Genomic DNA, 27946 nt, shown 5'->3' with positions numbered 1-27946 from the left:
TACGCTAGTTACCCTTGTTAACCCCCCACCCCACGACAAGAAATTTTGAGGGCACAACTTGCTGCTGTTGGATACCCGGGAGGGTGGGATATGGGTTTTGAGTGCCCCACCATTCTTCTCTTCTCTTCTCTCTCTTATCAATCAGAGTAGAGATGTTTTGGGCTAACCATTTGCAGTATGGACTGCTGCTAGCTGCAAGTTTGAGCTGAGACGGACGATGCGTGAATTTTTGTTTTTTTGCTTCAACAGGGGTCTTTGTCCCCGAGCTCCTCATGGGACCCTTGTCTGAGACCCGTGAATAATCTTATCAATCAGATCAGTTGCCGGCGGAGCCCGGAGATCCTCGGTTCAAATGCTCGCCAGCATACCCGAACAGATTTTTTCTTTCCCACTCCCCTCCCAGGCCGTTAGGGTTATTTGCGTCAGGCGTGTGTGCGCGTGCCCATGTTTACTGTACTACAATAGTGCCAAGGGCGAGCTCTGAACCGAGCCCGATTTCGGGACTTGGCGCGATTAAGAGGGGCAGCAAGAGTTCGAATGAGGAGAAGCTTTGGTTGTCGTGACGTACCCATCCTGTACACTAAACCACACGTGGTTCAAGCACCTTAACCCAACCCTTACCCCTTCCTTACCTTAAGCCCTTTCTCCAGGCTACCAAGGAATTACTGCGTAACTACTTCGTACTCCGTCGGGAACCGACTTCCCAATTCTACCATTCTACGAACCACGACCGCTTTACAGGCCATGATCGTCCCGGAACCAGCCACATCCAACCGCCGTGCAGAAGACCCTCTGACTCAACCCGACCAAGCTTCATCATCAGCCCCAGTCATACCCGACACCTCGAGCCTGAGCATCTCCCTCCGCCTGTCTGACACCACTGCTGCCTCCGTTGTTGCCTCCCCTGCTGCTGCTGCTGCTGCTGCTGCTACTGCTATCACCACCACCACCACTACTATGGGCTCCAAGTTCTGGCCGAAGCGGGGGTCGCCGGGCATCCTGCATCATTTTGTACGTTCTGTGGAGTCCTATTCCTCCCGCTCCCCCCCTCCTTTTCCCTTTTAGTTTTTCTCGTGTTTTTTTGTTTTGTAACCCCCTCCCCCCTCCCCCCCCCCCCCCCGAATTCCCTATCTTGGCAATTGTAAACAAAAATAGTAAACTTGAGAGAGATCAAGAGGCTAACACGAGATGTGATGGGGGGTTGACCGGCCTCCCAGACCGAGACTCTGGTCGCCTTCGAGTTCACCAAGGGGTCCCGGCCAAAACCACACAGCATCCTCTTCCTCGGGGGGCTCGGCGACGGGCTGGCCACGACGTCGTACGTGGCGGACGTGGTGGCCGGGCTGGAGCCGACCCCGTGGTCCCTCTTCTCCCTCAACCTGACCTCGTCCTACCAGGCCTGGGGCTTCGGCCACCTCGACCGGGACACGGACGAGATCGCCCAGTGCATCCGCCACATCCGGGACTACAAGACGGCCGAGTACGGCTCCCCCGGCAAGCTGGTCCTCATGGGCCACTCGACCGGCAGCCAGTGCGTCCTGCACTACCTGTCCCGGCCCAACCCGCACACCAGCGAGCCGCCCTTCGACCGCGGCCTGGAGCACGTCGTGCGCCCCGCCGTCGACGGCGCCATCATGCAGGCCCCCGTCTCCGACCGCGAGGCCCTCCAGCTCATCATGCGCGACGGCTTCCTCGGCCGCACCCCGGCCGAGCTGCGCGACACCTTCGACCGCCTCGTCGCCACCGCCCGCGAAGCCGTCGCCCGCGACCCCGGCTGCGACTCGATGCTGCCCATCTCCCTGACCGCCCAGTTCGGCTACCCGCGCAACACCCCCGTCAGCTGCCGCCGCTTCCTCAGCCTCGCCAGCCCGGACAGCCCGGAGTCCCCGTCCGAGGACGACACCTTCAGCTCCGACCTGCCCGACCGCCACCTCGCCCGCACCTTCGGCATGATCCGGTCCCGCGGCCTGCTCCGCCACACCCTCATGGTCCTCATGTCGGGCGCCGACCAGGCCGTCCCGGACTGGGTCGACAAGGAGGCCCTGCTGGAACGCTGGCGCCGCGCCACCGACGCCGACGCCGACGCCGACGCCGACGCCGACGGTGCGCCGCCCCCGATCTGGGACCGCCAACGCAGCGGCCTCATCCCGGGCGCCTCCCACGCCCTCAGCAACGACGACCAGGCCGAGCCGCGTGCCTTCCTCGTCCGCCGCGTGCTCGACTACCTCGGCGAGCTCGAGCAGAAACCCTAATAGGTGACGAACACGGTTATTAATTATTGATAGGTGCAGTATATAGGAACATAAACCTAGATATATGTATTATGGCGTCAACCTATCGAGCTATCTTTCAGGAGTTAATATTCACAACGGAGTTGCTAAGGCAGCATGGAGGCATGGTCCTGCGTTTCTTTGGTTTTTTTTTGGGGGGGGTGGGGGTGGGGGCGGAGGAATGGGGTTGGGAAGCATGAATAACGATATCTTGGCCTAATTACCTAGACGAGAGTTACGCCATGGTTATTAGAGATGAGTTATAAAGTCATAAAGAACTTATCTAGTCGGATACCTCGATTACTGTACAAAATGCTTATACATATTACATACGCTTATCTCACATGCAATGCGTAGGGTGGGTAATGACCTCTTCATTATTATACCACATCTGTCTCTTGTCTCAGGCATTTCGATTCTCTGCACGACATGACAGCGAAGGACACAGACTGGTTGCGCCGAACCACCTCCATTCTCACTCCCGTGTATTATGACACACAGCGAAGACGCATATCTGTGGTGTACGTATGTTGAAGCCCGGACGCTGCAGTCTGCCCCTATTCATCTAATTATGCGAACCCGGCTTGGAGGGAGGTAATATTGGCGCTGAGGTTGTGACCAAGACTATGGTTCTTTATTGAACTTTGTCTTATTTTACCGGCTCCTTGCTCTTCGATTCTTTTTCTCATTTCTCCCTCTTTTTCCAAGAAAGACCGTCTTCGCTCTGTCGACGCCACTGCCAACCGCATGCACAGGATTAATTACAGCTCGCCGCTCACACCCCCTCGGAACCACCAACCCACACAGGACCAGAGGTGCAAATAAAGTCATCGCTGTTCCGCTGGCGCGCGCACGCGGCCTGCATGAAGAGCACTCCGGTGGCCGACTCCTCGGGCCTGGAATATGATCAGTATCATTTGAAGTAAAAGAAAGAAAAGAAAAGAAAAAAGAAGAGAAAAAGAGAATAGAAACCATCGAACGATGAGGAGACATGCCCGGAGAGCGCACGCCAGAGGGGAGGGTGTCACACTTACGAGCCATCGCACGCCCATCGCTCCGAGACCTGGAGTATGTTCAGCCGCGAGTCAAAGACGAAGCTGGCCGTGGTCATCGTCGTCGTCGTCGTCGTCGTCGTGCCGTTGTCGGCCGGGGAGCAGGGCCCGACAAAGATGCCGTCGTGGGGCGCCGAGGGGGAGCAACGGAACGCGGAGCCGGTCGCCCGGCTCCGCAGGGCGAAGGACGGGCCCGTGTCGGCGTGGATGGCGTCGGGGTCGGTCGGCGTCGCGCCGGGATCCATCTTGAACTGCCGCAGCCAGTCCTCCACCGTCCAGGCCCAGTACTGCTCCGGCAGGTCCGCGCAGGCCGGCGGCGGCGCGCTCGCGGGGGGGGATAACAATTTAGTCTCGATGCTGAGGGCCGGCCGACCGCCCGAGGGCGTCGTGTTCGGAACGCAGTAGCTGATGCTGCCCTCGTCCGTGGTCGTGCAGTTGAGCTCCAGCTCGATCGACCCCGTAGCTAGCCCCGTGAGCCTGTGGTATCGGAGTGTTTACGATTAGACGGCCGTGTCAGTTTAGTCCCGAGGTATAATTAGTTGTGATTGGGGGTAGGAAGCAGTATTAGGAGCAGGGGACGATAAAGGGGTAGGGTGAGGGGAAGGGGGAGGATCCGTTACCCTTCATTGTCGGAGCAGGCAAAGGTATGGGCCAGATACATAATCCTGCTCTCCCAGTCTACAGCAGCCGACACAGTCTCGTCGAGCCCGAATCCGGCGCCGGTGAAGATGCAGTCTCCCCATACCAGCTCCTCCCCGCCCGAGTACCGGCCGGCCCAGGCCTCGGGCCATTGCACAACGCACTCGTACAGAGGAGTCTGCCTGCTAAGCAGGCTCGCCGCAAACGTGGCTCGGCCGTCCTCCCTGCTCGGATCCGGTCCGTCATACCGCACGTCGCCAAGCGGGTACTGATACACTTGCCCGCCGGAGTTGCCGCTGCCACATGGTCGGGCCGCCCGAGTCCCCGACGAGGGCAACAACGCAAATGCCACGGTATACGCAGAGGATCCTAGTTTGCTCCGCATGGTGAGCGAATAATCGGTTGTCAGCCCCTGGTGTTGGCTGGCCCACGGTGAGGGAGGACAAAGAGCACAACACGGCCGGCTCGATTGATTTTTTTTCTCTTCTTGTTTGTTTTTCGCACACTTCTCGCTGGCCACGATTGAGAGGTCGAGAAGGCAGGTGCGGGGAAGAAGAAAAGGAAAAACTACGTCTAATATTGTCCAATCGTCTCCCTCCCAAATTGCCAGCCGTGCCGAACTGAGTGTGGTGTTGCGTCCGGGTATGCGGCGCCGACGGAATTGCTATTTGGCCGGTTATTATTACTTGGGAAACAAAGAATCTCCGAAGGCAACCTAAAGGCCGTATTCCAGAAGGACCACAACTGCCGGCCTCTGTATCTCTTGGATATTATAACTCCACGTTCCCTAGATTAAAGCCTGCCGTCCGGTGTGGAACGGCATTGGGTCTTGTTGCCACGGCCGGGACATGTCGGCCACGTATTTAGCTTCCGGGGAGCATTTGGCTCCTGGGTTGAAAAGGGGGGAGCTAACTCTGGCTCCTGGGCCACATTAGACCATTCTGCACCGTTGAACCTCTCTTGCCTTTTTGCCGTGGACTTTCCGCACCGCACCACAACTTGACCTTGGTTGACCCCCTCCCCCCCACCTGCTAATAAGTCCCTAGTCTTCCTTTCTGTTTTTTGATCTTCCCTTTAGTTCCTAAAGATAGGAAGATGAAGTACACCTCTCTGTCCCTCGGGCTCCTGGCCCAGGGAGCCGCGGCCCAGCAGATGATCCGCTTCGGCTGCTCGCAGCTCGTCGTCGCCCGCATGGACCCCCTGGTCAACCCGGGCCTCCCACAGTCCCCCCACGTGCACCAGGTAGCCGGCGGCAACTCGTTCAACATTAGCATGGACCCGGAGACCCACGACCTCGTCCGCGACTCGACATGCACTACCTGCACCTTCTCCGAGGACTTCTCTAACTACTGGACCGCCGTCCTCTACTTCCGCGCCCGCAACGGAACCTACAAGCGCGTGCGCCAGTTCCCCAATGCTGGTTTGAGAACCGACGGTGGCTTGACCGTGTATTACATTCCACCCTGTGAGTCGGAAACTACTGCTTGCGTTGTCGTATGAGTAATTAGGAGATGGAGAGAGAGAGAGACGGAGGTTGGAAAGGAGGGTTGAGGAAGGAAAGGCGGCGCGGGCGAGAGAGACTGTTAACATGACATCCGTTATCCCAGACGATGGCAAGACCAAGGTGACGGCCTTCAAGCCGGGCTTCCGCATGCTGGTCGGGGACGCGTCGCTGCGGCAGGCCGAGGGGATGCAGAAGCAGCTGTGCCACCGGTGCCTCGGGGCCGAGTACGACCAGGGCGGCGCCCCCTGCACGGGCTCCGACTCCCAGACGCTGCCCGACCATTTCTGCGACGGCGGCATCCGCACCACCGTCACCTTCCCGACCTGCTGGGACGGCAAGAACATCGACAGCCCGGACCACAAGAGCCACGTCGCCTACCCCGAGACGGGCTCCTTCGAGACCACCGGCCCCTGCCCGGACAGCCACCCCGTCCGCTTGCCCCAGCTCATGTACGAGGTCATGTGGGATGTGCGTAAAAAACCTCTCTCCTTTTTCATCCTTCCCCCCCCCTCTCTCTATCTTTCTATTCTTCTCTCTTCCTACCCGTCTTCTTCCCATCTTCCTCTCTTACCCTTGTGTCTTCCCTTTGTGACGTCTGCTTGGAGCAGTTCAAAATCTGACTGACCACCGACGACTCAACAGACCACCGAGTTCAACGACAAGGACCTCTGGCCAGAGGATGGTTCCCAGCCATTTGTTTGGAGCACGAACGACCCGTAAGGATCCGCCTCCCGTCCCCGTCTTTTTATGATGTTCTCGGGGGAGGGGTTATGATGTGATCATTGGGGTTAATCATTTATTGTAAACCACAAGGGTCGGCTACTCCCAACACGGTGACTACATGTTTGGCTGGAAGGGCGATTCCCTGCAGCGAGCTCTCGATGCTCGTTGCGGGAATGCCGTCTGCAAGGAGCTCCGGACCCAGACGTCCGAGGAGGCCATGCGCTGCACGCTGCCGCAGTACGTCCCCGAGGACGTGGACGGATGTAAGTCCCGCCGCTCTTTCGATAGATACTCCTCCTAAAAGGTCTAGATGCTGACTGGGTTGGCACCTAATTACAAATAGGGCTGGATCACATTCCTGGCGTGGGCGACGTTGTGGATGGTGGAAAGAACTAGTTAAGACATCTGTGGCCAATAATTAGATGAATATTCCGTACGTTTACCGAATGACCGGGCTGAACGCGCCCCTTATGAAATGAAACATGTCTCGGCTCGGCTCATTCGCTAAATTCTTCATGACTTTCTGTGGGGTGACAGGACGAACTTCCATGCCGATCTCTTCCAACTTCCCGTCCGTCCAGGAGAAGTATTAATGAAAACAATCAGCAGTACCCCAAAACAGAGCTGCCATATAGACAATAGCGCACTACTCACAGTACACCTAACTCAAGTACTACAAGTTGCCCACCGACCTGTCATGAAGTGAAGGGCATAAGGGAAGAATTATTAGGTACTGTTTAGTCACCATCTCTTAATGTGATCAAGTATTATTGTGCTGCTATAATTAAGATATGACCACGGATGTACCGACCACCACGGCCCGTCCTCACCACAACACACAAATTCCGAGAGCCTCTCTCAGTTGACCTTGGCCTGGCTCAGGTTCTGGATGATCCTGGCTCCGTCAAACAAGCCGCCGCCCGGGGCCTGGGCGCGGCACAGGCTCTTTCCGCGCTCGATAACGTTGTTGTCGCACGTCAGACTGCTCTGGCCAATGCAGCTGAGCCTACCGCCGCCTGTACATACATGGAACCCGTCAGTTCGCCCACTTATCAGGATAGAATATAATTAATCAGCGACAGCAGAGGGAACGCACAGTCGTTGCCGCCGGGCACGCAGCGGCCGGCCTCGCCGTTGGCGGCGACGCAAGCGTCCTGCTTCAGATTCGTGTTGGCGATGCAGCAGGTGCCGAAGGGCATGGGGCGGCCTTGGTTCTGACGAGCCGCGATCGGGTTATCCTGAGGAAGGGCCGAGGCGACGGCGGCGATGCCGAGGAAGACGGTGGCGAGAGAGAACTTCATCTTGACCGAGATGTTTGACTTGGGAGGGGGTGATGTTCAAGGGTGGGGTGATTTATGTATATATACACCAACAGAAGTATTATGTACAGTCTTGAGAAAGGGACCAGCCCAAGTAGAAGAATTGAAGGAGTTGGCGGAATGTGGTGGTCGGATGGGAGAGACGGGCTTGATGAGGTGGGGACGACAGCACGCAAGTCATCAAGGGCGGACTTGTTGCTGGGTTATATACCTGCAGAGACGCTCAGTATGCTCTTCGTGCTTCTCTCTCGTACTGTGTAATGCAGTCGTACCCGCCTGTTTGAGCATGTTCAAGCATTCTCAAACGACTTGTTGTGGCCCCCGTCAATGCTGCGCTTAATTAGCCCCAAGCGGTCAATACAGGGATCCCCGTCGTGGTACAGTACCAGGAGTTCAGTTTCGAGTTTTGAGACGGGCGAAGAATATGTCCGAAGCGAGACCCTGGAGGTAGGTGTTGCTTGAAAAACTCAAGCTGGGAGGCATGAGGGGGCGAAAAGGGAAGAGAAGGCGACCCCCCCTGTTTCGCATCACCGCCAGCTCGCGCCTCACCAAACTCCGCCCAAAGAACAAGGTAACTTGCGAAGTGGCTCCGTCCTTAAATCTCATCAACCTCCCAGACTCGCTTACCTATTAATTAAAACACGAGACCTTCGGATCTTTTGCCCAAGACAACACGGAGGTTGCTTTGAATACCGTTGTCCAGTGCCTCCTTATTTACCTTGCAAAGTGTCTCCGTACTGAGTTAGCACCCTGCGTTCTCAATAATTGCCTTTCGTTAGAACAGGCGGGCATTTCGAATTGTTGGTAGGGGGTGGCAGCACCAGACTGTTGTTTCATGTTACTTCGCTCCCACATACCCCTAATTAACCCTTCCAGTCCCGCAACCCCCAGTTCACTAATAGTTCACTGAAGCCATTGAACTCAGGTTATGAATTAATTAACTCAACGTAGTTGCCAATTCAGCGTATCTCATCTTTAGGGAAGTTCGAAGCGACACCCTCAAACCCAACTATTTGTAATTAGTCAAACTACTACAAAATAGTCACCCTAATTATAGGAAGGCCTCCCTCCAAAATTGCGACTTGCGCTTCCACTCGATTCTTGACCTAAACCTGACTAATTACACAGAGTCAATCGCGATGATGACAACGTACTTAGTCACCCATTCGCTCCTGACCCGCAGGAGCCACTTCGACTACCTAACCCCTCGCAAGACAGCTATAGCTACTCTCTATATAGGTCGCTCCAGGTTCCCAGTCATCGCAGCTGACAGGGTTGCACCCTTTCGAGGCGAGGCAAGACTGCTTAGTCAGGCCAAACACGATTCGCCAGTTGCGAGGCTTGTTACCCTTTTGAGCGTTTCAGCGGCTGCAGGGCAGATTGATCGGTGGCTTCACTTGAACTGGGGCCTGCGGGAGCGAAAGGGTGCGCGCCACTTAGTATCCGTCTGGTCTTCTGAGAAAGAGAGCGAGCTGTGGGCGCCTGGACGATCTAGCCATGCTAAAGTTTTAGGAAACAGAGGTTTGCCTGATTTGTGCTTCCTTGGGATGATGGTCAGGAACACGATACGTCTCTACTGATTTGAAGTGCGCTTGGACAACATGGTTAACGCGATTATGTGGCTCAATAAACCCCAATGTAGTCTGTACTCCCGCGCGTTACTAATCAGGCATTGAGATATCACACGCTGCCCAATTTCGTGCACGTAGGCGCCCGCGCTTTCTTCACTCTCCATTTTTCCCTGGATCCCCACTTTCCAAGAACTCGAAAGAGGCGAGCTGGTTTTCGTCGACGGCCAAAATGTAGTGTGCTGTCGGTTATATTAACCCCAGTATTTCCCCCTCGGAGTTCATCCACCATGTTAGCAAACCCCCTCCGACTGCAGCTTTCGGCAAAGGACCCCCAGCTTAACCGTGGTCGGAGACACCCCTGCTGCCGATAATGAAGCCCAGCACGTTGGTGCGTTCTAGAAGTCGACTGTGGCCTGGGCATTGCCAGAGGATATTTCCGAGATCATCTTCCATGCGAATCGAGCAAGGTAACTCCGCCTGGCCGTTGCACCATGTAAACCGAAAGGCGTAATTATGTTTTCCCGTTGTGTCGTGAGCACCATACCATGGAGCGAGATAAGAGCTAATACCCGGATGTGTTCTCTCCCTCTTATTCGGGCGCCGGTGCAGGATTTTCAGGAACGAAGAACACTGAATATTAGGCTTGATGGGGCAATCAGGTGCCGACCAGGTACCCACAGGAGTCTCAGCAGCGAGTAATCCATCAAGATAACTCGAAAAGCAAAAGTAAAGCGGCTGCTGACTTCCATGACGGAGCAGCAAATACGGTCAGCACTCAAAGACTACTTAGTTTCCCACCCGATAAGGGCTCCTATGGGGGGTTTTGATCCCGTCCGGTATTAAACAGGGATTTCCGTTGATGTGTATGTACATACACGCAGTGTCGGCCAGCTAACCTGGATAGCACACCTTTTTATACCCCAAGTCCATTCCCTACCCGCCAACACCTCGATGACCTCCCTTACGCATGGCCGGCCTTGGGCCTCAGCTCGCTCGCCAGTCCGCGGATGGCCCGTTGCTCCTCGGGGCTCAAGACGATGCCAAAGTACTTCTCGAGCGCCGCGATCCGCTGCTCTTCGCTTTCGAGCTGCTCGATGATGCGTGACTCGGCGCCGACCCGCTGCTTGACGTAATCACGGTGCAGGATGAGCAGCCCGACAGGGCCCGCCGTCTCCGGATCCCCGCCGTCTTCCAGTTTCCCACCTTCCGGCCCGGCGGGCCCAAGCAGCGTCCACACGCACATCACGTTTTGCACAAAGAAGCTCCGCGGCGTGGTCATGGTCCGCAGGTTCATCACCTCGAAGTCACACGGCAGGAACTCGATCTCGACGAAGTTGTACTGATCCTTCCATGCCGCGTTCTCGTCCTCGCGCGTCGAGAACACCCATACCCGCTGGCTCGGGTCAGTGTGCTCCTCGAGGCGGCGGTACTGCAGCCGCCCCTGGGTCGGGGCCACGCCGATAAACTCGTGGTCGTGCCGCAGCGGGATCGGGTGCGGGGGCCCGTTGGAGCCGTACCCGACGTCGACGAGGTAGCGCTGCCCGTCGATAGTGACAATGTTGACCATGTGGTCCCTGTGCGATATTAAGTTCCTTGTCAACTCTGCGGTGGTGAAATGTGTACCTTCAAGGTAATACCCAGGTGAAGGTGGGGGGATTGAACAGGTTCTGCTTATTGATCAATAGGTTCGAGCGAGAAGAGCAACGAAAAGGCAAACAAAAATGAAGATAAATAAAGCATGCGAGATAAGGCTTGAGTGGACATACCATCCCTTGTATCCGTTGGGGCCTCTGACTCTCCCGCCGGCGCTGTAGAGCGTGAAGCCGAGGGTGCGCAAAATGGCAGCGAAGAAGGTGTTAACCTCCATGCAGTACCCGCCCCTGCCCTTGTCCACGATCTTGCAGAAGAGGTCCTCCGGGTCGAGGGAGAGCAGCCGGTGCCTCGAATAGTGCAGCGATAGGCTCTCGAAGGGGACGCGGGCCATGTGGCGATGTTGCAAGCGGGTGAGGCATCCCAGGGGTTCTGCTGAGGCTTGTTGCCGGGCATCCCCGCGGTAGCCGATGTGGTCGAGGTACCGCCGGAGCTGTTCGTCGCTGTAGGTGTGCATGGTTTTTTGGTGTGGTTTCAAAAAAAAATGGAGGGGAGGGGTTGAAACTTCTAAGCACCCGCCGCTAGTCGGAGGAGAGGGATCACCGAGTGAGATACCCCACCAATCCCCTGAATCAGTGTGGTTTGTCATGGCGTGCCTTCCAGTTTTACCTTGGTATGTATGTACGTATGTATGTACATACCTCGTCCGAACTTGTAGAAATTGGACACTAATCGCTGTGTAAGGGACCTCCCCGCACGCCACGGACTCTTGGCAACTCCGAGGTTGTTTACCCAAGGAATACGACTATTTAGGTATGTATGTACTGTACAGCATCTGAACCTTAACTTCTCCAGTGCATCTCGCCGCAGCGTTGTAAGTTGGGCTTGTGCCATACAATGCAATACAATACCCTTCTCTAAAACTCAACTGCTACTCTTCTCATAAGTCGGCTTATATCGCCACTCATCCAACAATCAGAACTCCGGGCTTAAAACAAAAAGTCTATTATTCTATTGCAGGCGCAGAATAGCTCGATTCTAACTACAACACAGTACTAGCATCACATCAGGGTATCACAACCGAGCCTACCGAGCTGCAAAACAAGACCGAGACGCAACACTTCTCCAATGCGGGTACAGGCAGATAATAAGATAGGCGACACGCCCATGGCCCCATAACCTTGGCTCCATCATAACCTTCGCAAAACTTTCGCACAACCTTACAAACCACGAATCGCTTCGGCGTCGGCCGCTAATTATGGCTTGGGCTTATAGACGACCCGATCCTTTAGCAGCCGCTCCACGGCGGCATCGTGGCTGGGCAGCACCACCAGCTCGGTCTCGCGCGCGAACTCCTTGATGAGCATCAAGCTCTTGAGCGCCGTCTTGGGGTCGTCGTTGATGCCGTCGGGTTCTTCCCGGTCCAGAAAATCGGTCCCGTACGTGGCGTCACCCGCCAGAAGATAGGTCGTGCCACGCCCGCCGTCGCCGTCGCCCTGAACGATGACCGAGATGTGTCCGGGCACGTGGCCCGGCGTGTCCACGGCCAGCACCCTCCCGTCCGCCGTGATCTTGGCCGACTGCTTCCACGGCCCGACCGGCCCCCCCAGGGGCTCGAGGAACCGGGGCTTGAAGTTGGCGGGCCAGTGGCTCCGGTCGAACCCCTGGGTCTTGGCATGGAGGGAGTTGGTGCCCGTCACAAAGTCCCAGTGCTCCCGGCTCACGTAGACGGGCACGTCCGGCGCGGCGGCGACCAGCTCCTGGAGCCCGCCCGCGTGGTCGCCGTGGAGGTGGCTGATGACAACGGCCTGGAGCGCCGACGGCTCGATGCCGCGCGACCGCAGCTGGGCGACGACGCCGTCTTCGCGCGAGATGGTGGTGCGCGCGAGCAGGTTGATGGGCAGCCACCCGGGAACGAACCCCGGCTCGTTGCGGCGGGGCGACTCGCCCGTGTCGAAGAGGATCGGGCCGTCCGGGTGGGAGACGAGGAAGACCCCGATGGGCAAGGGGTCAGTCCACCCGCGATCGAAAAAGGACCGCAGCCGTCGGCCGAGGACCCACTGGTTCGATATCGGCTGGCTTCTCATCTGCGGCCGGATCTGAACGGTGCCCGTCGTGAAGAAGGTCACCGTGATGGCCCCGGATCCCTGTTTCTGATCGCCGTCGCCTTCCGTCCCGGCGCGCTCGGGAGACGACGCCATGGGTGCAAAAAGGGGGGGGAAGCCTCACACACGATATTATGATCCTATTGATTCTTTCTCCCTAACGATGAAAATAGGCTCGTGCAGGAAAAGGGACCAAGAACCGAAAACAATAAAATGACAAGGTCCAGACTTATTAAGGGCGGTTGTGGGGCCGGAGACGGTCGACTTGAATCATTCCGCCGGATCAGGAACAAAGCCGCGGCACCACCGGTACTGCAGGTCTCTTGGTGCGACCCGTCCAATCGCTACCTGGCCAAAAGAACGAGACATACGGAGAACTTGATAAAACCGCCGATGGTGTCGTGGTCGTCCTCGTGGTTCGCTTCGGCAGGACGTATCCCCGGGTGTTGCCGAGGTGTGTATCCTCCTTTTCATTCCGGCCGCTTTGACGGACACATCACGGCCACGGACGACAGAGTGTCCCCGATAATTAATATGTTCCTCGGCGAAGCAATATGGCCGACAACAGCATCTGGCCCTAATAAAGCCTCCACCGGGGCAACGCAGCACAAAGCCTGCTTTCCTATTTAGGCCTTTATTAACGTCTTTTTTGTTTTGTCTCGCTTCTCGGCGGTTGCCTGTAAGTGCCCTCTAATGTTGACCATCTTTCTGATGGGCGAAGGGTGTGTCATGGGAGCCACCGTGGCGCAACACGAACGGGGTGACAAACAGGTCGTATGCTTGCTTTTCAATTATCACAAAAGCTGATCGCCGCACCCGTGAGGTAATAGTGCAAAGCCGCATTTTTCCTAACGATCACGTTGCCGGGCATGGCCGGAGCGCTGTGCATCGTTAGAATTATCCGATGAAGAAATTTCGAATTTCTCCCCCAAGATATCTGATGCGCTGCTGGTTGAGAGCCGCTATCCGTTCACTTGATCGATGTAGAAACGGAGAGGCGTTATTGAGAGAGTTGAAGGACGACATGATTAAATAAAGGCCTTTCTTATGAGAGATGATAAGGAAGCAATTCTCAGAGGCTTCTCTCCACGGGAGTGGTACGGGGGCTGCTCTCGACCGACAATTTTTGTTAAGGTGAATTAAGTCGGACCCCCTATATACCGACCACCCCCATTTTCCGACCGCTTGGCAAACCTACACCGCTTCCTCAACCCAACCACTTTAACTTACCACAACTCTACTAATTCCATACCAAACAAGCTCATCTTTTGAATATATATTCGTTAGCTTACAATGGCTTATACTAAGCAGGATTTACATGATGCGATTATATAATACCAATAGGGTATTCGGTTATAATAAAGTATCTACAAGGAATTCGGTATTCTAAGGACAACTTTCTATAACCGCCTCTATAGCTCTTAACTATATTTAATTGCTTCCGAACTATAGTAATCTCTTAGCTAGGTATAAGAAGAATAACTTACCAAGTAGGTTTTGATCTAGGCTACCCTAGGTGTCCTACTAACATATATATAAATTAGGGAGTTCGTTAGCTATATCTTCTAGGTATAAGGAGCAAGCTATATAATAGTTAGAAAAGGCTAGTTAGCTTGGTTTCTTTATAAGAACTCTATTATTAGAATCTAATAAGTCTATAAGATAGATTTAGTCTATATTAATAGTGTTACTAAGTTAGTTATATATAGTTAGTAGCTATAGCTAAGTATCCTAGCTATTAAGGGTATCTTATTAGCTAACCATTAGAATATAGATGAATATAGCATTATAGAAGGGTAGGGAACTAACGGTCTAGTAATTAGAAGTGCCTAAACGTATATAATTTAGTATAAAGCTCCTAGTTTGTATACCTAGACTTTATTCCTTAAGTATATCTCTATAATAGGGATATCCCTCCCCTTAGTTATTATCTTTAAGGGTAAGAGTCTTTAATAATAATAGTTTCCTATTAATAAGATAGAACTAAAGGACTGGAGGTTTATAATAATAAAAATAGGCTAGACTAATCAAACCATTATAGTTAAATAGCTCTAAAAAGTCTTTATTCCTTTTAGCTAGCTAGAGGATAGTTTCTAATAATAACTTCTAATATTAGATAGCTATAATAGCTATATAACTAATAACTTTATATAGCTATATCATAAGAATAATATCCAATTACTCTTTTTACCTCTATATATCTTTTATATTCTTTAGCTATTAGATCTATTAGTCTTTTCCCTCTTAAAGTATACTTACTAGAAGCTCTTTAATAATATAATATCCTAGGTAGAATTATCTATCTTAGATAAATAGATAATAATTAAGTATATTATTAAGGCTTAAAAAGAGGCTATTATAACCTAAAATATTAAGATAAGATAGAAGGTATCTAGGTTATAGCTAGTTAATATAATAAAACCCTTAATAAATAGATTCCTATTAGAAAATTCGAATAATCTAACTAATCCTAATAAATAACTAGCTTCTATATAGACTCTGGAATCTATTTAATACTTTTAGCCTTTAAAAGGAGCCGTTAACCTAATTTTTAGTATATTATAAAGGAAGTTAGACTTATATAGTTAGCTAACTAACCTATCTACTAAGACTTAACACCCCTCTATATATAGGCTCCTATTTAAGAAGGTTAAGAAAGCTTTCGACTAGAAGGACTTTAAGTTAGCTTAGTTATAATAGGAAAACAAAGCTCTAAAGGTATAGTTAGAAGTAGCCTAGCCGTCGAAGAGGAAGAGGGTAATAGTAGATCCAAACGAGCAGTTTACGATGATTAAATAGAATTACCAGGCCTAGATAGAAGCCAGCCGTATAGAGGACCCTACTACCGAAGAGAGTGGCTTAGAAAGTGTAGAATTAACGGCTTCCTGTATTATAGTTGGTTGAACAGGTCTGTAATATATATGGTTGAAGAAGATAGGTAGTTATGGGTGCCAAGGTTTGCCAAGCGGTCGGAAAATGGGGGTGGTCGGTATATGGGGGGTCCGACTTAGGTTCCTACCAGAGCACTCTCTCGGGCTAAGCCAGTGACTTGCTGTTTGATACGGCTTCGATGCACCCAATTTTGTTTAATATCTCTGTTACTTTTCTGGGTCTTGTATTTCTTTACCTTTCTTGCCTCATTTTCTTCCATTGTAATTATGTTGTGGGCATGGATATACAGCAAGAGCTCATCTTACCCTAACCCTAGTTTCTATGACCCAACTCTCATGAAGGTCAGTGCATCGAATCAAACAACGATCCATCGACTGACCCTGTCGACCTAATTACGCGATCGCGACCGTATCTGACAATTGAGTTCGCACACGCGCCTGGACACGAACGACATTCGGCTGTGTTCATTTATTTATTTCTCGACATCAATAGCAAGAACTCGATTAAATCTGACTCAAAGCGCGGAGACGCCATTTGCGCAAGGGAAAAAAAACATTTTCGTCTGTGAAAGTGAATACCTCGGTACCCTAACACTACGAGTGAGACTCCTAAAAGTCTGAGCTGATGCCGCCTCCAATACCGTCGGAATCGGAGTCCGAGTTGTACTACGATTCGACTGACACTGACGTCGAGTCGGTTCACACAATTGACAATGAAACCGCCGGGCACCCATCTACGGCCAGGCAAGAAGCCCAAGAACCGACCGACTCTTCATCAAGCGAAGCCGATTCCGATGCGGGAGGGGCCGCTGCTGCAAAACCACCGGGAGGAAGGTTCACCGACGTCGCGCTACCCGCTCCCGAGCCGAGGGCAAAACGGAAGGCCGACTTTGCCAGCGCCAACGATGGCTATGCCGTAAAGTTTCGCCGGAGAGAGCCGACCGATGGCGAGTCGACCGAATCCGAAGATGGCATCGACTCCCCCGTTCCTGGAGGTTACGTCGAGCAGTCTTTTTCGGTCGGTGATGACCCAGTCTCTGGAAGAGCCGACCCTGCTCCCCTTTCATTGCACCCTTCATATCCCAAGAGTGAGACTTCACGTATTCTTTATCATTATTGATTGTCATGTACCACTACCACTACCTTTCTCTAGCTGCTGACCATCTCTCTCCCAGCTGCCCTTGCGCTCTTCAAAGAAACGTATCCACACCTCACGAGACAGCTCGTCAAAAGGCCCGGCAAGCTCTTCAAGTACCTTGCCAAGCTGCCAGTCAGGCGAATCCCCGTCGTCACGCAAATCTTTAACGATTCAAAACCGCAGAACGTGGTCGCCTACTTGATGCAGGCCGCGGGAGACGTGGTGCCTATTTCCGAGTCTTGCGGGAAGTGCTACAGGCAAAGCGGCGTCTTCAAGAACGCCTGCGTAGTGATACGGAGCCCAGAAGTTGCCGAAGTGACGGGGGGAGCGTGCGCCGGCTGCTGGTACGGGCGCCAGGGCTCGTTGTGCACCTTTCGGCAAGACACGCCCACGGGGGAGGCCCCCCTTGCAGCCCTCCCGGGTGCCGCCCCCCAAAGACCGGCCCCGGCCCTGCCCCTGGAGAACCAGCTCGAGCCGTTAATGGCAGCAGCGCCAGGACCGACGGCCTCGGCACCGCTCCACCCGAGCTACGTCGCGGCGCTCGCTGCCGGGACAACGTCTGCCGCCCCGACGCCAACCGTTGCGCCAAACCCATCCCCGGGCCCGCCCCACGATCCCTTCTCGCCCGGCGAGGAGGTACGCGTCTGGGACGAGCGGTATAGCAGCATGTCAACCGAGAACCTACTGCGGGCTCATGAAGACTTGGTCCGGTGGAAGGAAGACCTGACAACCAGGCTGATCGCCATGAACCGGGTCATGTTGCAGAGACTGATGGAGCGCGAAGGCTCCAGTCGAGGCTGGCAGCGGAGCTGATGAAAGATTATTCACCCGCCCGAGAGAACACACACAAAAGGGCCGGCGGGGGGGGGGGGGGGGGGGGGGCCGCCAGATCACGTTTACTACAACTCGTACTAACGGGACAACGTTCGTGTGGAGAGAAAGGAACATAAGAACTGGTGACCTACCCTACCCCATATTTGTCACATCACACAACCCCGAGGTACCATCCCAAAACATTGGGTCATCTCTCATCATCCAGCCCCGATGCGCCGGCTCGTCAGTCATCCCCAGACAGACCCGACATGTCTGTTTCCAACCATCCACCTCCCTTCTACTTCCCTTCCCCATCCTTGATTGATATATATTTCTCTTCTCTGTAACATAATAGTCACGACTTTCCCCCCCTTTCCTTCAAGCGTCCAGGCCGAACAGCGCGATCGAGTGGACGAAGCCGTCGATGTTGTCCTCATAGTTGGCCACGTCCACCCCGTCCACAGTGATCATCTTGTTGGTGCCGACCGTGTTGAGGTTGTACACGCGCACGTTCCGGTTGGCGCCCTCGAGGCTGAAGATGCGCCTCTGACAGCGGGCGCCCTGGCCGATCTGGATGCAGTTGACGTCGTAGTTGTCGAAGAAGCTGTACAGGCCGGCGCCGTACACCAGCACCCCTTCGCTGTCGACGACGCGCAGGCCCCAGCCGGACTCGCCCTCGGCCAGGACCGGGTCGTGGTAGGCCTCGAGCGCCGGGAAGGGCAGGCGGCCGTCCGGGTTGGGCTGGTAGTAGGCCGTCTCGGTCTGGATCTGGCCCATGTAGACGTCGGCGGCCTCGACGAGCTGGTACTCGTACAGCTGGTGGTGCTCGACGCTGGTGCCGACCAGCCACAGCGGGCCGCGGGTGCCCTCGACGAGCAGGCCGCGCCCGGCGTACACCGAGATCTGCCGGTTGTCGGCGCCCTCCTCGAGGTCGTGGTCCGCCACCCACAGCCAGCAGTTCTCCATGTACAGGCCCGCCGCCGACCGCGTGACGTGCATCGTCAGGAACGCCGCCACGCACCCGCTCGGCAGGTTGTCGGCCGTGATGGCCGTCTCGGGCGTCTTGGCGCACTGCGCCAGCTGCAGCTCCGACCCGGCGAACCCGCCCACGCGCGCGTGCACGTCCCAGAGCCCCGAGGGCTCGGAGGAGGAGGAAGAGGAGGAGGAGGATGAGGAGTCGAGGTTGTATTCGATCAGGATGGCGCCCGGCTGCGAGCCGCGCGTCGACACGATCGTGTTGGACCACTCGACACGGCCGGCCTCGCCGCCGGGGGCGCCCACCTGCACGACCGGCTTGGGGGCCGAGGCGGAGGCGAAGAAGTCGCCGGACGAGAGGATGACGGGGAAGGCCTCGCCGACGATGCGGGAGCCGGGCGGGATCCGCACCGTCCGGGTGACCACGTACATGCCGGCGTCGAGGAAGACGATCTTGCCGGCCGCCGCGGCCGAGGCGAACAGGTCGTTGAGCGCGTCCGTGTCGTCGGTGGCGCCGTCGCCCCGCGCGCCGGCGGCCCGGGCGCTGACGAACTCGGACGCTGGCACGTCCTCGTACTGCGGCTTGGACCGCTGGTAGAAGGAGGAGGAGGAGGAGGAGGGGGAGGAGGAGGAGGAGGAGGAGGAGAAGGAGGCAGCAGCATCCCCGCCCGGTTCCGCGGCCGCCACGAGCGAGGCCGGGCGCGCGTTGGGCGCGACGGGGCCCTCGAAGGAGGTCGGGCCCGACGACGAGGGCGTGTACGCGTGGCCGCGGCCCCAGGCCTCGATGACGGTCTGGCCGGACGAGCCGGCCAGGACGGTGCCCGAGGGCCCGCGGATCGCCGTCGGCACATCGTCGAGTCGCAGGTTCTCAAAGACGAAGTTGTTGGGCACGTCGGGGCTGGTGGTGGTGATGGTGTCGGCGGCGCCGTACTTGATGCCGATCGGCGTGTTGCTGATCTCGCTGTCGAGGATGGTGACGGACCCGACTTTGAGGTCGCCCTGGTCGACGGCGGTGAAGTCGAAGCCGACCTCGCAGTCGCGGATGCTCACGCCCTGGTACGTCCACCCCCACGACCACAGCTGCTGGACGGCCGTCTTGGCCCCGCGGACGGTGATGTTGCGCATGGTGAACTGCTGGTTGCCGATGGACATGGCCTGGGCGCCGCCGAAGAAGACGAGGTCGCCCATGAAGCCGCCCGAGCCCTCCTCGACGAACAGGCCCTGGTGCTGCGTCCCCTCGGCGGCGGACGACCTGAAGACGATGTTGGACAGCGACGTGGCCTGCGAGCTGGGCCAGTGAATGCCCGCGATGAGCGTCTCGGCGGGCACGTCGGTCGTGTCGATGATCAGGTTGGCGACCTGGCGCCAGAAAACGTTGGTGGCGCCCCAGGCCAGGCTACCCGAGTCCCCGTACGGGTTGGTGTCGAGGAGGAAGCGTCCCTCAAAGTCGGATGTCGCCTTGAGCACGGGCATGCACCCCGGGTTGCCGATCAGCTGGGTGTAGTAGAAGTCGATGATGGGGCCCGACACCATGTACGTGCCGGGTGGGAAGTAGACGAGGCCGGGCGTCTTGGTGCTGCCGGTGCAGCCGGGACCGCACCGCTTGCCATCGCTGATGGCCCGGTTGATGGCCTCGGTGTCGTCCGAGACGCCGTCTCCCTTGGCCCCGTAGTCCTTGACGTTGCGGAAGACCTCGTAGCCCGAGCCGGCGAAGGGCGCCACGCCCTGGTGCTTGATATTTTCGAGCCAGAAGTCGGTGCAGGCGGGGACGCCAGCGCTGCTGCTGCTTGTGCTGGACGACGAGCCGGACGACGAGCCGGACGACGCGCTGGACGGGGCGCTGCTGGTGGAGCTGGAGGATGGAGAGCTGATGGACGACGCTGACGATTCGGTGCGCGAGCCGGCTGTCGAGCTCGGAGGCAGTGATGCGGACCCGGTCGAGTCGGAGCAGACAGCCGAGGAAGACGGACAGGTAGTGAGCGTCTTGGTGATGACCACGGTGGTGACAACTTTGGGGCTCCCGGTCAACGTCGAGGCATCGGATCCTTGGTGATCCAGGTCCACACTGGCCGCGATGCCCGAGACCAGCGTCGAGACGGCAAGGAGCGACCGGAGCGAGAGACGACGCATCGTGACGCTGATGCTGCGGGTGTTTTTGCAAGAGAGTGACTGCGATGCGGCGAATTACGGTCGCATCGTGGACCGGTCGAGGCAGTCGAGGCAGTCGAGGCTGGACGAGGGCCCCCAGAGGGATCGGCGCCATCAGCTGGTATAAAAAGAAACGTCCAACTCCATTCCTTCCGAGTCACAATCGCTGTCTTCCTTGCCCGGTTCCTCCACAAACAATGCCTGGATACGACCTTGCCATTTCCAGTGCAGCAATCACACGGCCCCTGCAGGGCAACGACCCGCGGTGTTGGTCTCGGCTCTGAGATCCGGCTGTTCCCCAGGCACCGGACAGAGGTTAATTGGCCGACCAGGGACAAGGGAGGGTGGCAGTTTGCCAGAGCTGCAGGAGCTTCTCCGTCGGTTAGCCGCAATTATTCCTACTGGGGTAGAAACGGAAATTCGAAATTTGTGTTGGCCGAGCCTCCCTCCCCCTGAATAAGCAACGACACGAGAATGGCCGGCTTGGGAAGAAGACTCCACCACGGCAGCACGGATGCGCTCGCCGCTCTGCCAAGGCATTTAAATACTCAAGCAACGGCTAGCTATGTACGGAGTATGTAGTCCGTACTGTATGTACTCGTACATAACATAGTCTGCTCACTGCCGGATTGCTCGCAAAGTTCCGGCAACAGAAAAGCAACGAACAACATGTTGCTTTGTCTTTTCCACAATAGGCACACGGGATAACATTTCATAGTGAATGCTCCTGATTTTGAATTGCCCGCCAAGAAACCATCCCCCGCCAAACTTGCGCGAATGTTACTTGCGCCCTCTGTGATACCAAGCGAGTTGTTGAGGCACCCTAGCCTCAGTCCGAGCGCAGGACTTACATACATAACTAAACTTAGTGTCCGCAGCGGCCCGCGCGCGCGCCAGAGGCGCCCAAATGCTTGACGGCAACCCAACCAGGAAGCTTGTGAGTACACTACTGTGTACTGTAACTATGTAGGTATGTACATACATACATAATACATGAATCTCTGTTCTGACTACACCATATTGAAGATAGGGCTTCCACTGCAGCTTGGCGATCAAAAAGAGAGTTTTGCACGGTTGAGGGAAGAAGCTCTATCAATTCGCACCGGCACAAGAATCCCGAAAACTGACACATGACAAGAGCAAGCTACATCGGGCAACGGCAGCTCCCGTCGCCACATACACCATGGGTCGGACCTAAGCGAGGCCTGGTCAATGTTACAAACTATTAATTATGATTGGGTTCATCTTTTTGGGTATGTAGTCCTCCTATAGATGTACTATCTTGGTGATTTAATATATGGTTGAGTGTTGTGAGAGATGTTCGCATGAAAGTACCTAGGTACCTCTATCAATGTCGTTTCGCCCCAACAGCTGGTCAACAAAGATGCATTCATAACAAAAATCACATCTTACCACTTTCGTCATAGGCTTACTTTCATTACACGCGCTTCAAGTCAGATAACAATCTCGATTATGGCGGAACATGAGATAGGTGAAGTGGCTGACGGGGCAAGATGACAACACAAACCAAGAGCTAGGATATCCAACCATATCGGTGCGGTATTCTCTGCTGGCTGCACTGGGCCGACATCATAGGGCCCTTCCAATGACTGGACTGGGATCACGGACACCATATCGGGAACCTCTAAATAGTGCCTACCAAAAGGCGAGTCGGAAGCCGGAAGCCGACAGCAATGGTGACCGTTCAAACCATGATCCACGTTTCATTTCACCCATAATTAGAACAATCAGCGCGCCTTCATTGCCGTATGCAGGCTCGACGCCCTCTCTCCGGAAGCGAGCTGGAGCGTCCTCCCCCCCCCCCCCAAGTCGACTAAGGTACCTTACAATTGTACGAGCATTCCACGAGGCAAGGTATGTCCTGCCCTGGTAGGCGATTTCATGCGGGTAGGTGGTTACGCCACGCTCAACCACCAATGGTGTCTGCATCCGTGACCGAATACTGTCAGCAGCATATTGGGCGGCGGTTGTTGGGTGTTGGGAGGGGACGAAAACAACGGAGCACCGTGCCTGGGAAGCCGTAGCCGCAAGCGAGAAAGCTATTGGTCACGACGACGGACTCAACTGTCATATTCGTCACGTTGCTATCCAAACTACTCAAATCACAGAGAAAGAGTCTACGCCTTGTGACGCTTGAGGCCGTTGAGTTATGGTCATTTATATATTGATTGATTAGGCCAGCGGTAACTTCGGTGATGCACCGAGCACCTACGTACGCCGATGAATCGAATATCCCCAACACGTCCGCGAGACAGGCTTGAGACACGCATCTAGTTTGCAGCATCGGGCGAAAAAGAAAGCGCGTGGCAGACATGGAACCAAAGGCCAAACCTTCAACGGCATGCATGCCTTCACTGCCCAAGGTACTCTAAGGTAATTAGAGAACACCTCTAATATGGTGCTGCTTCCCCTCGTCAAGCAGTGGAAGACTCTACCCTCAACTGGGCAAGCTTTCCAACTCGAGAGTATCACCACATTGGGTTGTGCGCGTGTGTGTTTTTCACGAGAGGCCCCCCTGAGTGGCAAGTTCCTGACCGGCGGAGAGATCCGTCCTCTCTCCTACACTCCCTGAAACCGAAAGCTCTCCAAGACCGGGTGTCGGAGCCGTACACGCTTCTCTCTAATGATCTACGAGCAACCCATCACAACGAGCAATGCTCGCTAAACGCACTGGCCGTTTCCCTTGTCTATATATAGCATTCATTTCTTCCTTTATTAAGTAGCCTAGTAGGCAACTTCGTTAAACCTTCGAAACTACCACTACAGAGCCTTCTTTTTGATAGTTCCCATTGTTTGAGTTTTCCGACCGAGTTCCCCGCCGGAGCCAAGGGATTCGGGGAGTGCCATTCATTGTCTTGTTTTGAATATTGTCTTCTTTTGAACACACCTTTCTCTAACTGGCCCTCGACGTGGGGACGGAGGAGGACGAGGACGAGGACGAGCAGCTCCCTCTGACGCAACAGCAGGCCGGGACGTGGTGGTTATTGATGCCGCTCGACGTGGGGCTTTTGGCGAAGGGACAATGCTCTGCTGTTGTGACGCAAGCACGATCACGTCCCAATAGTTGGCATGGTTGTCGCTGTGAGGAGGGGTCCCGCGGGTATGGGAAGAGGCAGAGTCGCGTCGAGAGGATGGGCGTTATCGGCGTCGCCGTTAGGGCCGGGACGGGCTGGCGGGATTCCACTGCCCTATCACGCGAGCTGGTCACCAAGAGGACATTGTTGGGACGGTGCCGAACGTCTTGGTGTTTTCTTCGTATTTTCTTGGTCCTTTTCACTAATTAGCCCTTAGGAAGACAGATCTCTCTCTATATTCAGTGGGACGACTGTGTTTTTGCGAAGGGATGAGAGTGCTGATCACTTGGAAATAGAGCCAGACACATCCCGACGCACCACAGGGAACCCGATTGCAGATCTATAGCGAGACGAAAGGTGATTAGAGGAGAAGTTGATTAGAGTATAATTATTTCGTGCATGCTCGCGCATGCCATCATCGGTTGGCCGATTACAAGGGTATAAGAGATGGCTATCTTCCAAACTAGCTCCCCGGCGGGCCTGCCTCCGGGCCACCAAAGAATGAAGCGAGTGTATTATGTGTTCTGGGCCCTCTCCAGTCATTAAATCATGCCCCTATCCCGCATTCACAAAGCTGCCTCCCACTCTTCGCCGCTCTCCATCTCCCGTGCTGATAAGGACAGATGAAAAAATCCTAGTACATTGTAGAGCCGGCACCCAATTTTGGTGCGCCGAGCTGCTTGTTGATGACAAAACCAAAAAGGAAATGCGACGTCTGTCGCTCGTGATTATTTCGCCCATTCCAGCGAGATTTCACCATCCGCTATCGGAACTGGGCTTGTAGAATCCTACCGCACTCAGCCGCACTTGCTGGTTGTTTCTGATCGACACCGGCACCGGGAAATCGGATGGCGAGATGGGCGAGTCAGGCCGCGGAATTCCGACATCGTCATCGTCATCGTCATCCTCAGCTGGATCCTCCGGGATCCGGTGGGGCAGGTCTTTGTGGCCGTTGGGGCTGACTTGGCGCGAGTTCTGACGTGAAGAGCTCCCGTCTCCCCGCTGCGACCTCCGCGATGCTGGCGCCGTCATGGAACCGAGCGACGATCGTCTCTTCGACGAACCGGATCGCTGGCTGTTGACCGAGCTGGCCCGGCTGTCTTTCCTCTCTAACGCACCAGAGCTCTGCGTGCTGCGGCTCTCCTCGGATGGAATAAACTCGCCGATCTCCAAGACCGGGGTGCGGATGGTCGGGTCGAGGGGTGACTGGGGGATTACCACCCCTAGCAGATCTCCACTCGTCAGGTGCTCCCTCCTGGGTTCCGCCTCGGAAGGACGCCGTGGGCGCGCACTCAACGCTCCCATCTCCTGCCGCATCGTGCTCCGGGAGGACTGCCTCGTCATGCTGCCGCTCGTACCGATGCTGTCGTTGGTCATCTCCCGCCTCAGCTCGTGGTGCTCGTCCCGTTCCATGTCACCCTCAAACTCGGCGATGATATCCTCCCGCATCCTGGCGCGCTTCATCCGCAGCGCAGCCAAGAGCATCTCCTCCTGCCTCGTGACCGCCATGAAACGCCCGCTGTTGCCATCGTGAATGCTGCTGGCTGCGCTGCCCCGGCGTCCGGTGTTGGTTGTGCTGCCTAGGCTCGTGCCGCTGCGGATGGATCCGTTGTCTGTCGCCACGGGAAGCCGATGGCTTTGCAGGTGAAAATCGTCGCTGCTCAGCGACGCGGGGTATGACAGGTCCGATATGCGGGATACGGACGCCGAACGCGAGCCCCGGTTACTGGGCGGGGCCGGGAAGTCAAACTGAGACTCGCTCCGCATCTTCTTGGGCTCCTTCTTGGCCGCGGCAGCCGATTCGACAGGCGGATTGCGAGCATTGGAGAGTGTGCGGTCGGTCGAAGTCGTGCCGATGGACAGCCGCGACGTTTCGCGAACTAAGCCATGGCTCGACGCGGATGAAGAAGTCCTGGAATTCAGGGAACTCGTCCGCGGGTTGATTTCGGGTCCCTTGGCTGCCGTGGGACCATGGCCACCGGGGAGGAATTGGGGACTGGGCGCAAAGCTGGTACGCTTCACTGCCTTTCCCCGACTGCCGTCGTAAGCTCCTGCGCTGACCTGTGACAGCGACGACCGCGGGCTTGTCGGGCTGGCTTGCCCGTCGCTCAATGGAGGGACCGTGAGTGATCCCTTGGATGACAGCTCGTAGTCGTCCTCCGAGTCGGACGACAGTGCCAGAACACTGTTCTGCAGCAGGTCGATCTCTTGGAGACTGCGATCTGTCCGCTTGGACGCTTTGGAAGTCCTGGTATGCCGGCTCGAGACACTTGCGCAATCAGCGGGTACCGGGCTCGAGGGAGCCCCGACACCGGCCAGCTTCAGATCGGCGGCTGTCACTGGAGACGGCTTCGATGCCGTCTGCGCAGGTCGCAGCGCCGTTGTCGGGAATGGAGAGAGGAACGCCTTGCCCGACTGCCCTGTGGTAGACGTGGTAAAAGCCGGAGATGGCCCGGCTGGTGGTGGTTCGATGCGATAGTCGCAACTGTCCAAGTTCTGGTCGAAGGCGTCCGCAAAGGTCCTCTGTTCGTAGTGGTCGTACAGGTTGTGCAGCTCGATGCTGGCCTTGGTGTGTTGCTCGGGACGGCTGACCGAGTCATATGGCGACGTCTGGTGCGCCGAGTTGCTTCGCAGCGACTCTCTCGTGAGTCTCTTCCTGATGACCCCGTCGGCTTGTTGCCCTACCGGCAGCGGCGGCGTCGGTGCTGCTGTCGAGGCGGAAATGGCTGACGGAGATTTGGTCAACAGGTCGGCGTCGAGCACCAAACCGGTGTTGCCGTCCGGGTGGAGATGCCTGGGAGACCTGCTTCTCTGCAGTAGAGCGGAGAGGTCAAGCTTCGAGGGTTTCTTGCGCGCCTTCTTCGGCTCCGCGAACTCGCCGTCCATGTCCAATAGCGCCATCGCTTTAGGGGGGAGACCCTTTGCCATAGCAGAATTGGAGGTCTGTTGCGATATTGAGAGCGGGAGCTTTGACTTGTCATAGTAGGACGTGATGGTCGAGCTCGACTGTCGCCGCCGGAGACTCGATGCCTCGGTGGCGTCGTCGGAAACCATCGAGCCCAGGAGCTCCTGGTGGCTGTTCAGCGCGGAGGGTATGATATCGGACTCCTGCTCCCATCGCCTATCCCGCGATGCCTTTGGGCCGCCACCGCCCTCTTTGTGCACCGCGCCATTACCGTGTTCTCCAGCGGCGGCTGTGGACTCTGTTACCGCAATGCTGATGCCCGAATTGGACTGTGTCTCCCACCCCGGAATCGCGCGTACGTCGAGATTGAGGTCTGCCGCCCCCAGGATCTTCTGCGCTTTCGTCGTCAAGGGGGCTGACACCATAGGCGGCGGCGCCGGCTTCGATCTGCGGCCGGGCAAGGGGAACACGAATTTCGAAGTGTGCCCCATTGCAGGCTGTGCCGCAGGTTCCAACCTCTCGGGCTCGACTGTGTGGCTCGTGTGTGTCGGGCTTTATGTGTCCTTTCGGGGTTCGGGTCACCGTCGTTGTAGCATTGGTGCAAGAGTGAGAATCGTCGAAGAAAGCGACCTTTACAAACGCGCCAGATTGTTTTCCGGGAGTCAATCAATCGTATCCTAAATGGCGGTGGGAAGTTCGGGGTTTCGCATTAATAGCCCGCCACTTCCGGGACGCGACAGCGTAGTCGTGCAAGCGAGCAAAGAAAAAAAAAAAAAAAGAATAAAGGGTTCCCCAGGTTTGACCCAGCGGGCTGCCCATTTCCCCAATACAAGGGACTGCCTGCTTGCGCTACGTAGTGTACACTACGATGGGTGGCCGACCGCGTCTTATGGTGAACTGCGTGGCAGGATCGATGGTTCTCCACGGCAAAAAACGTGGGCATTGGCACCTCTCTCGACCGCACACGTGCATCAGGGCACACCCTGGCATCGGCAATCAGATCCCCCCTGCAGGTTAGGGAGGAATCCCACCCACCCAGAATGCTCACGACAAGCGCAATCTGCCGGGATAGTGCACTGGAGTCCGTTGAGCCAGGACTGGAACACGAATGGGCTGAGCGGGCCATTCTCCGCAAAAGGACCTCGATCCATATTGCGCGAGAAGACAAGAACGACAAGAGCTGGGTTCGGGTGTTGGAATGCTGCCAA

General features: G+C 55.8%; 9 protein-coding genes across 9 annotated transcripts; 3 read left to right on the top strand and 6 right to left on the bottom strand.

The window, feature by feature from the left end:
• Nucleotides 1-957: 957 nt before the first annotated feature.
• Nucleotides 958-2252, top strand: MYCTH_40734 (uncharacterized protein; the record flags this gene model as incomplete). The annotated part of the gene is made up of 2 exons (XM_003660897.1): nt 958-1011; nt 1218-2252. 2 exons carry the CDS (start codon nt 958-960, stop codon nt 2250-2252), a joined length of 1089 nt encoding a protein of 362 aa, XP_003660945.1.
• Nucleotides 2253-2650: 398 nt separating this feature from the next.
• On the bottom strand, nt 2651-4346 carry MYCTH_2116408 (uncharacterized protein; the record flags this gene model as incomplete). Its single annotated transcript, XM_003660896.1, has 5 exons — nt 2651-2667; nt 3066-3166; nt 3305-3799; nt 3943-4257; nt 4321-4346. 5 exons carry the CDS (start codon nt 4344-4346, stop codon nt 2651-2653), a joined length of 954 nt encoding a protein of 317 aa, XP_003660944.1.
• Nucleotides 4347-5113: 767 nt separating this feature from the next.
• MYCTH_2052727 (uncharacterized protein) lies at nt 5114-6584 on the top strand (the record flags this gene model as incomplete). Its single annotated transcript, XM_003660895.1, has 5 exons — nt 5114-5426; nt 5569-5933; nt 6108-6181; nt 6279-6451; nt 6532-6584. 5 exons carry the CDS (start codon nt 5114-5116, stop codon nt 6582-6584), a joined length of 978 nt encoding a protein of 325 aa, XP_003660943.1.
• A 462-nt stretch (nt 6585-7046) lies between these two features.
• MYCTH_2051955 (uncharacterized protein) lies at nt 7047-7489 on the bottom strand (the record flags this gene model as incomplete). The annotated part of the gene is made up of 2 exons (XM_003660894.1): nt 7047-7204; nt 7285-7489. 2 exons carry the CDS (start codon nt 7487-7489, stop codon nt 7047-7049), a joined length of 363 nt encoding a protein of 120 aa, XP_003660942.1.
• A 2340-nt stretch (nt 7490-9829) lies between these two features.
• Nucleotides 9830-11236, bottom strand: MYCTH_2299783 (uncharacterized protein). The gene is made up of 2 exons (XM_003660893.1): nt 10845-11236; nt 9830-10652 (listed from the first exon to the last, which is right to left on the bottom strand). Exons 1-2 carry the CDS (start codon nt 11183-11185, stop codon nt 10040-10042), a joined length of 954 nt encoding a protein of 317 aa, XP_003660941.1. The 5' UTR covers nt 11186-11236; the 3' UTR covers nt 9830-10039.
• Nucleotides 11237-11924: 688 nt separating this feature from the next.
• MYCTH_2124653 (uncharacterized protein) lies at nt 11925-12869 on the bottom strand (the record flags this gene model as incomplete). Its single annotated transcript, XM_003660892.1, has 1 exon — nt 11925-12869. One exon carries the CDS (start codon nt 12867-12869, stop codon nt 11925-11927), a length of 945 nt encoding a protein of 314 aa, XP_003660940.1.
• A 3062-nt stretch (nt 12870-15931) lies between these two features.
• Nucleotides 15932-17615, top strand: MYCTH_89319 (uncharacterized protein; the record flags this gene model as incomplete). The annotated part of the gene is made up of 3 exons (XM_003660891.1): nt 15932-16006; nt 16281-16682; nt 16818-17615. The coding sequence occupies 3 exons, from the start codon at nt 15932-15934 to the stop codon at nt 17613-17615; spliced, it is 1275 nt and encodes a 424-aa protein (XP_003660939.1).
• A 59-nt stretch (nt 17616-17674) lies between these two features.
• On the bottom strand, nt 17675-21040 carry MYCTH_2299780 (glycoside hydrolase family 55 protein). The gene has a single exon (XM_003660890.1). The coding sequence runs from the start codon at nt 20718-20720 to the stop codon at nt 17994-17996; it is 2727 nt and encodes a 908-aa protein (XP_003660938.1). The 5' UTR covers nt 20721-21040; the 3' UTR covers nt 17675-17993.
• A 3441-nt stretch (nt 21041-24481) lies between these two features.
• MYCTH_2299779 (uncharacterized protein) lies at nt 24482-27324 on the bottom strand. Its single transcript, XM_003660889.1, has one exon. It carries the CDS (start codon nt 27227-27229, stop codon nt 24587-24589), a length of 2643 nt encoding a protein of 880 aa, XP_003660937.1. The 5' UTR covers nt 27230-27324; the 3' UTR covers nt 24482-24586.
• Between the last annotated feature and the right edge of the window lie 622 nt (nt 27325-27946).

Source organism: Thermothelomyces thermophilus, chromosome 1 (assembly GCF_000226095.1).
Source record: "Thermothelomyces thermophilus ATCC 42464 chromosome 1, complete sequence".
NCBI classification, from domain to species: Eukaryota; Fungi; Ascomycota; class Sordariomycetes; order Sordariales; family Chaetomiaceae; genus Thermothelomyces; species Thermothelomyces thermophilus.
This window is presented reverse-complemented; position numbering and strand designations above follow the sequence as displayed.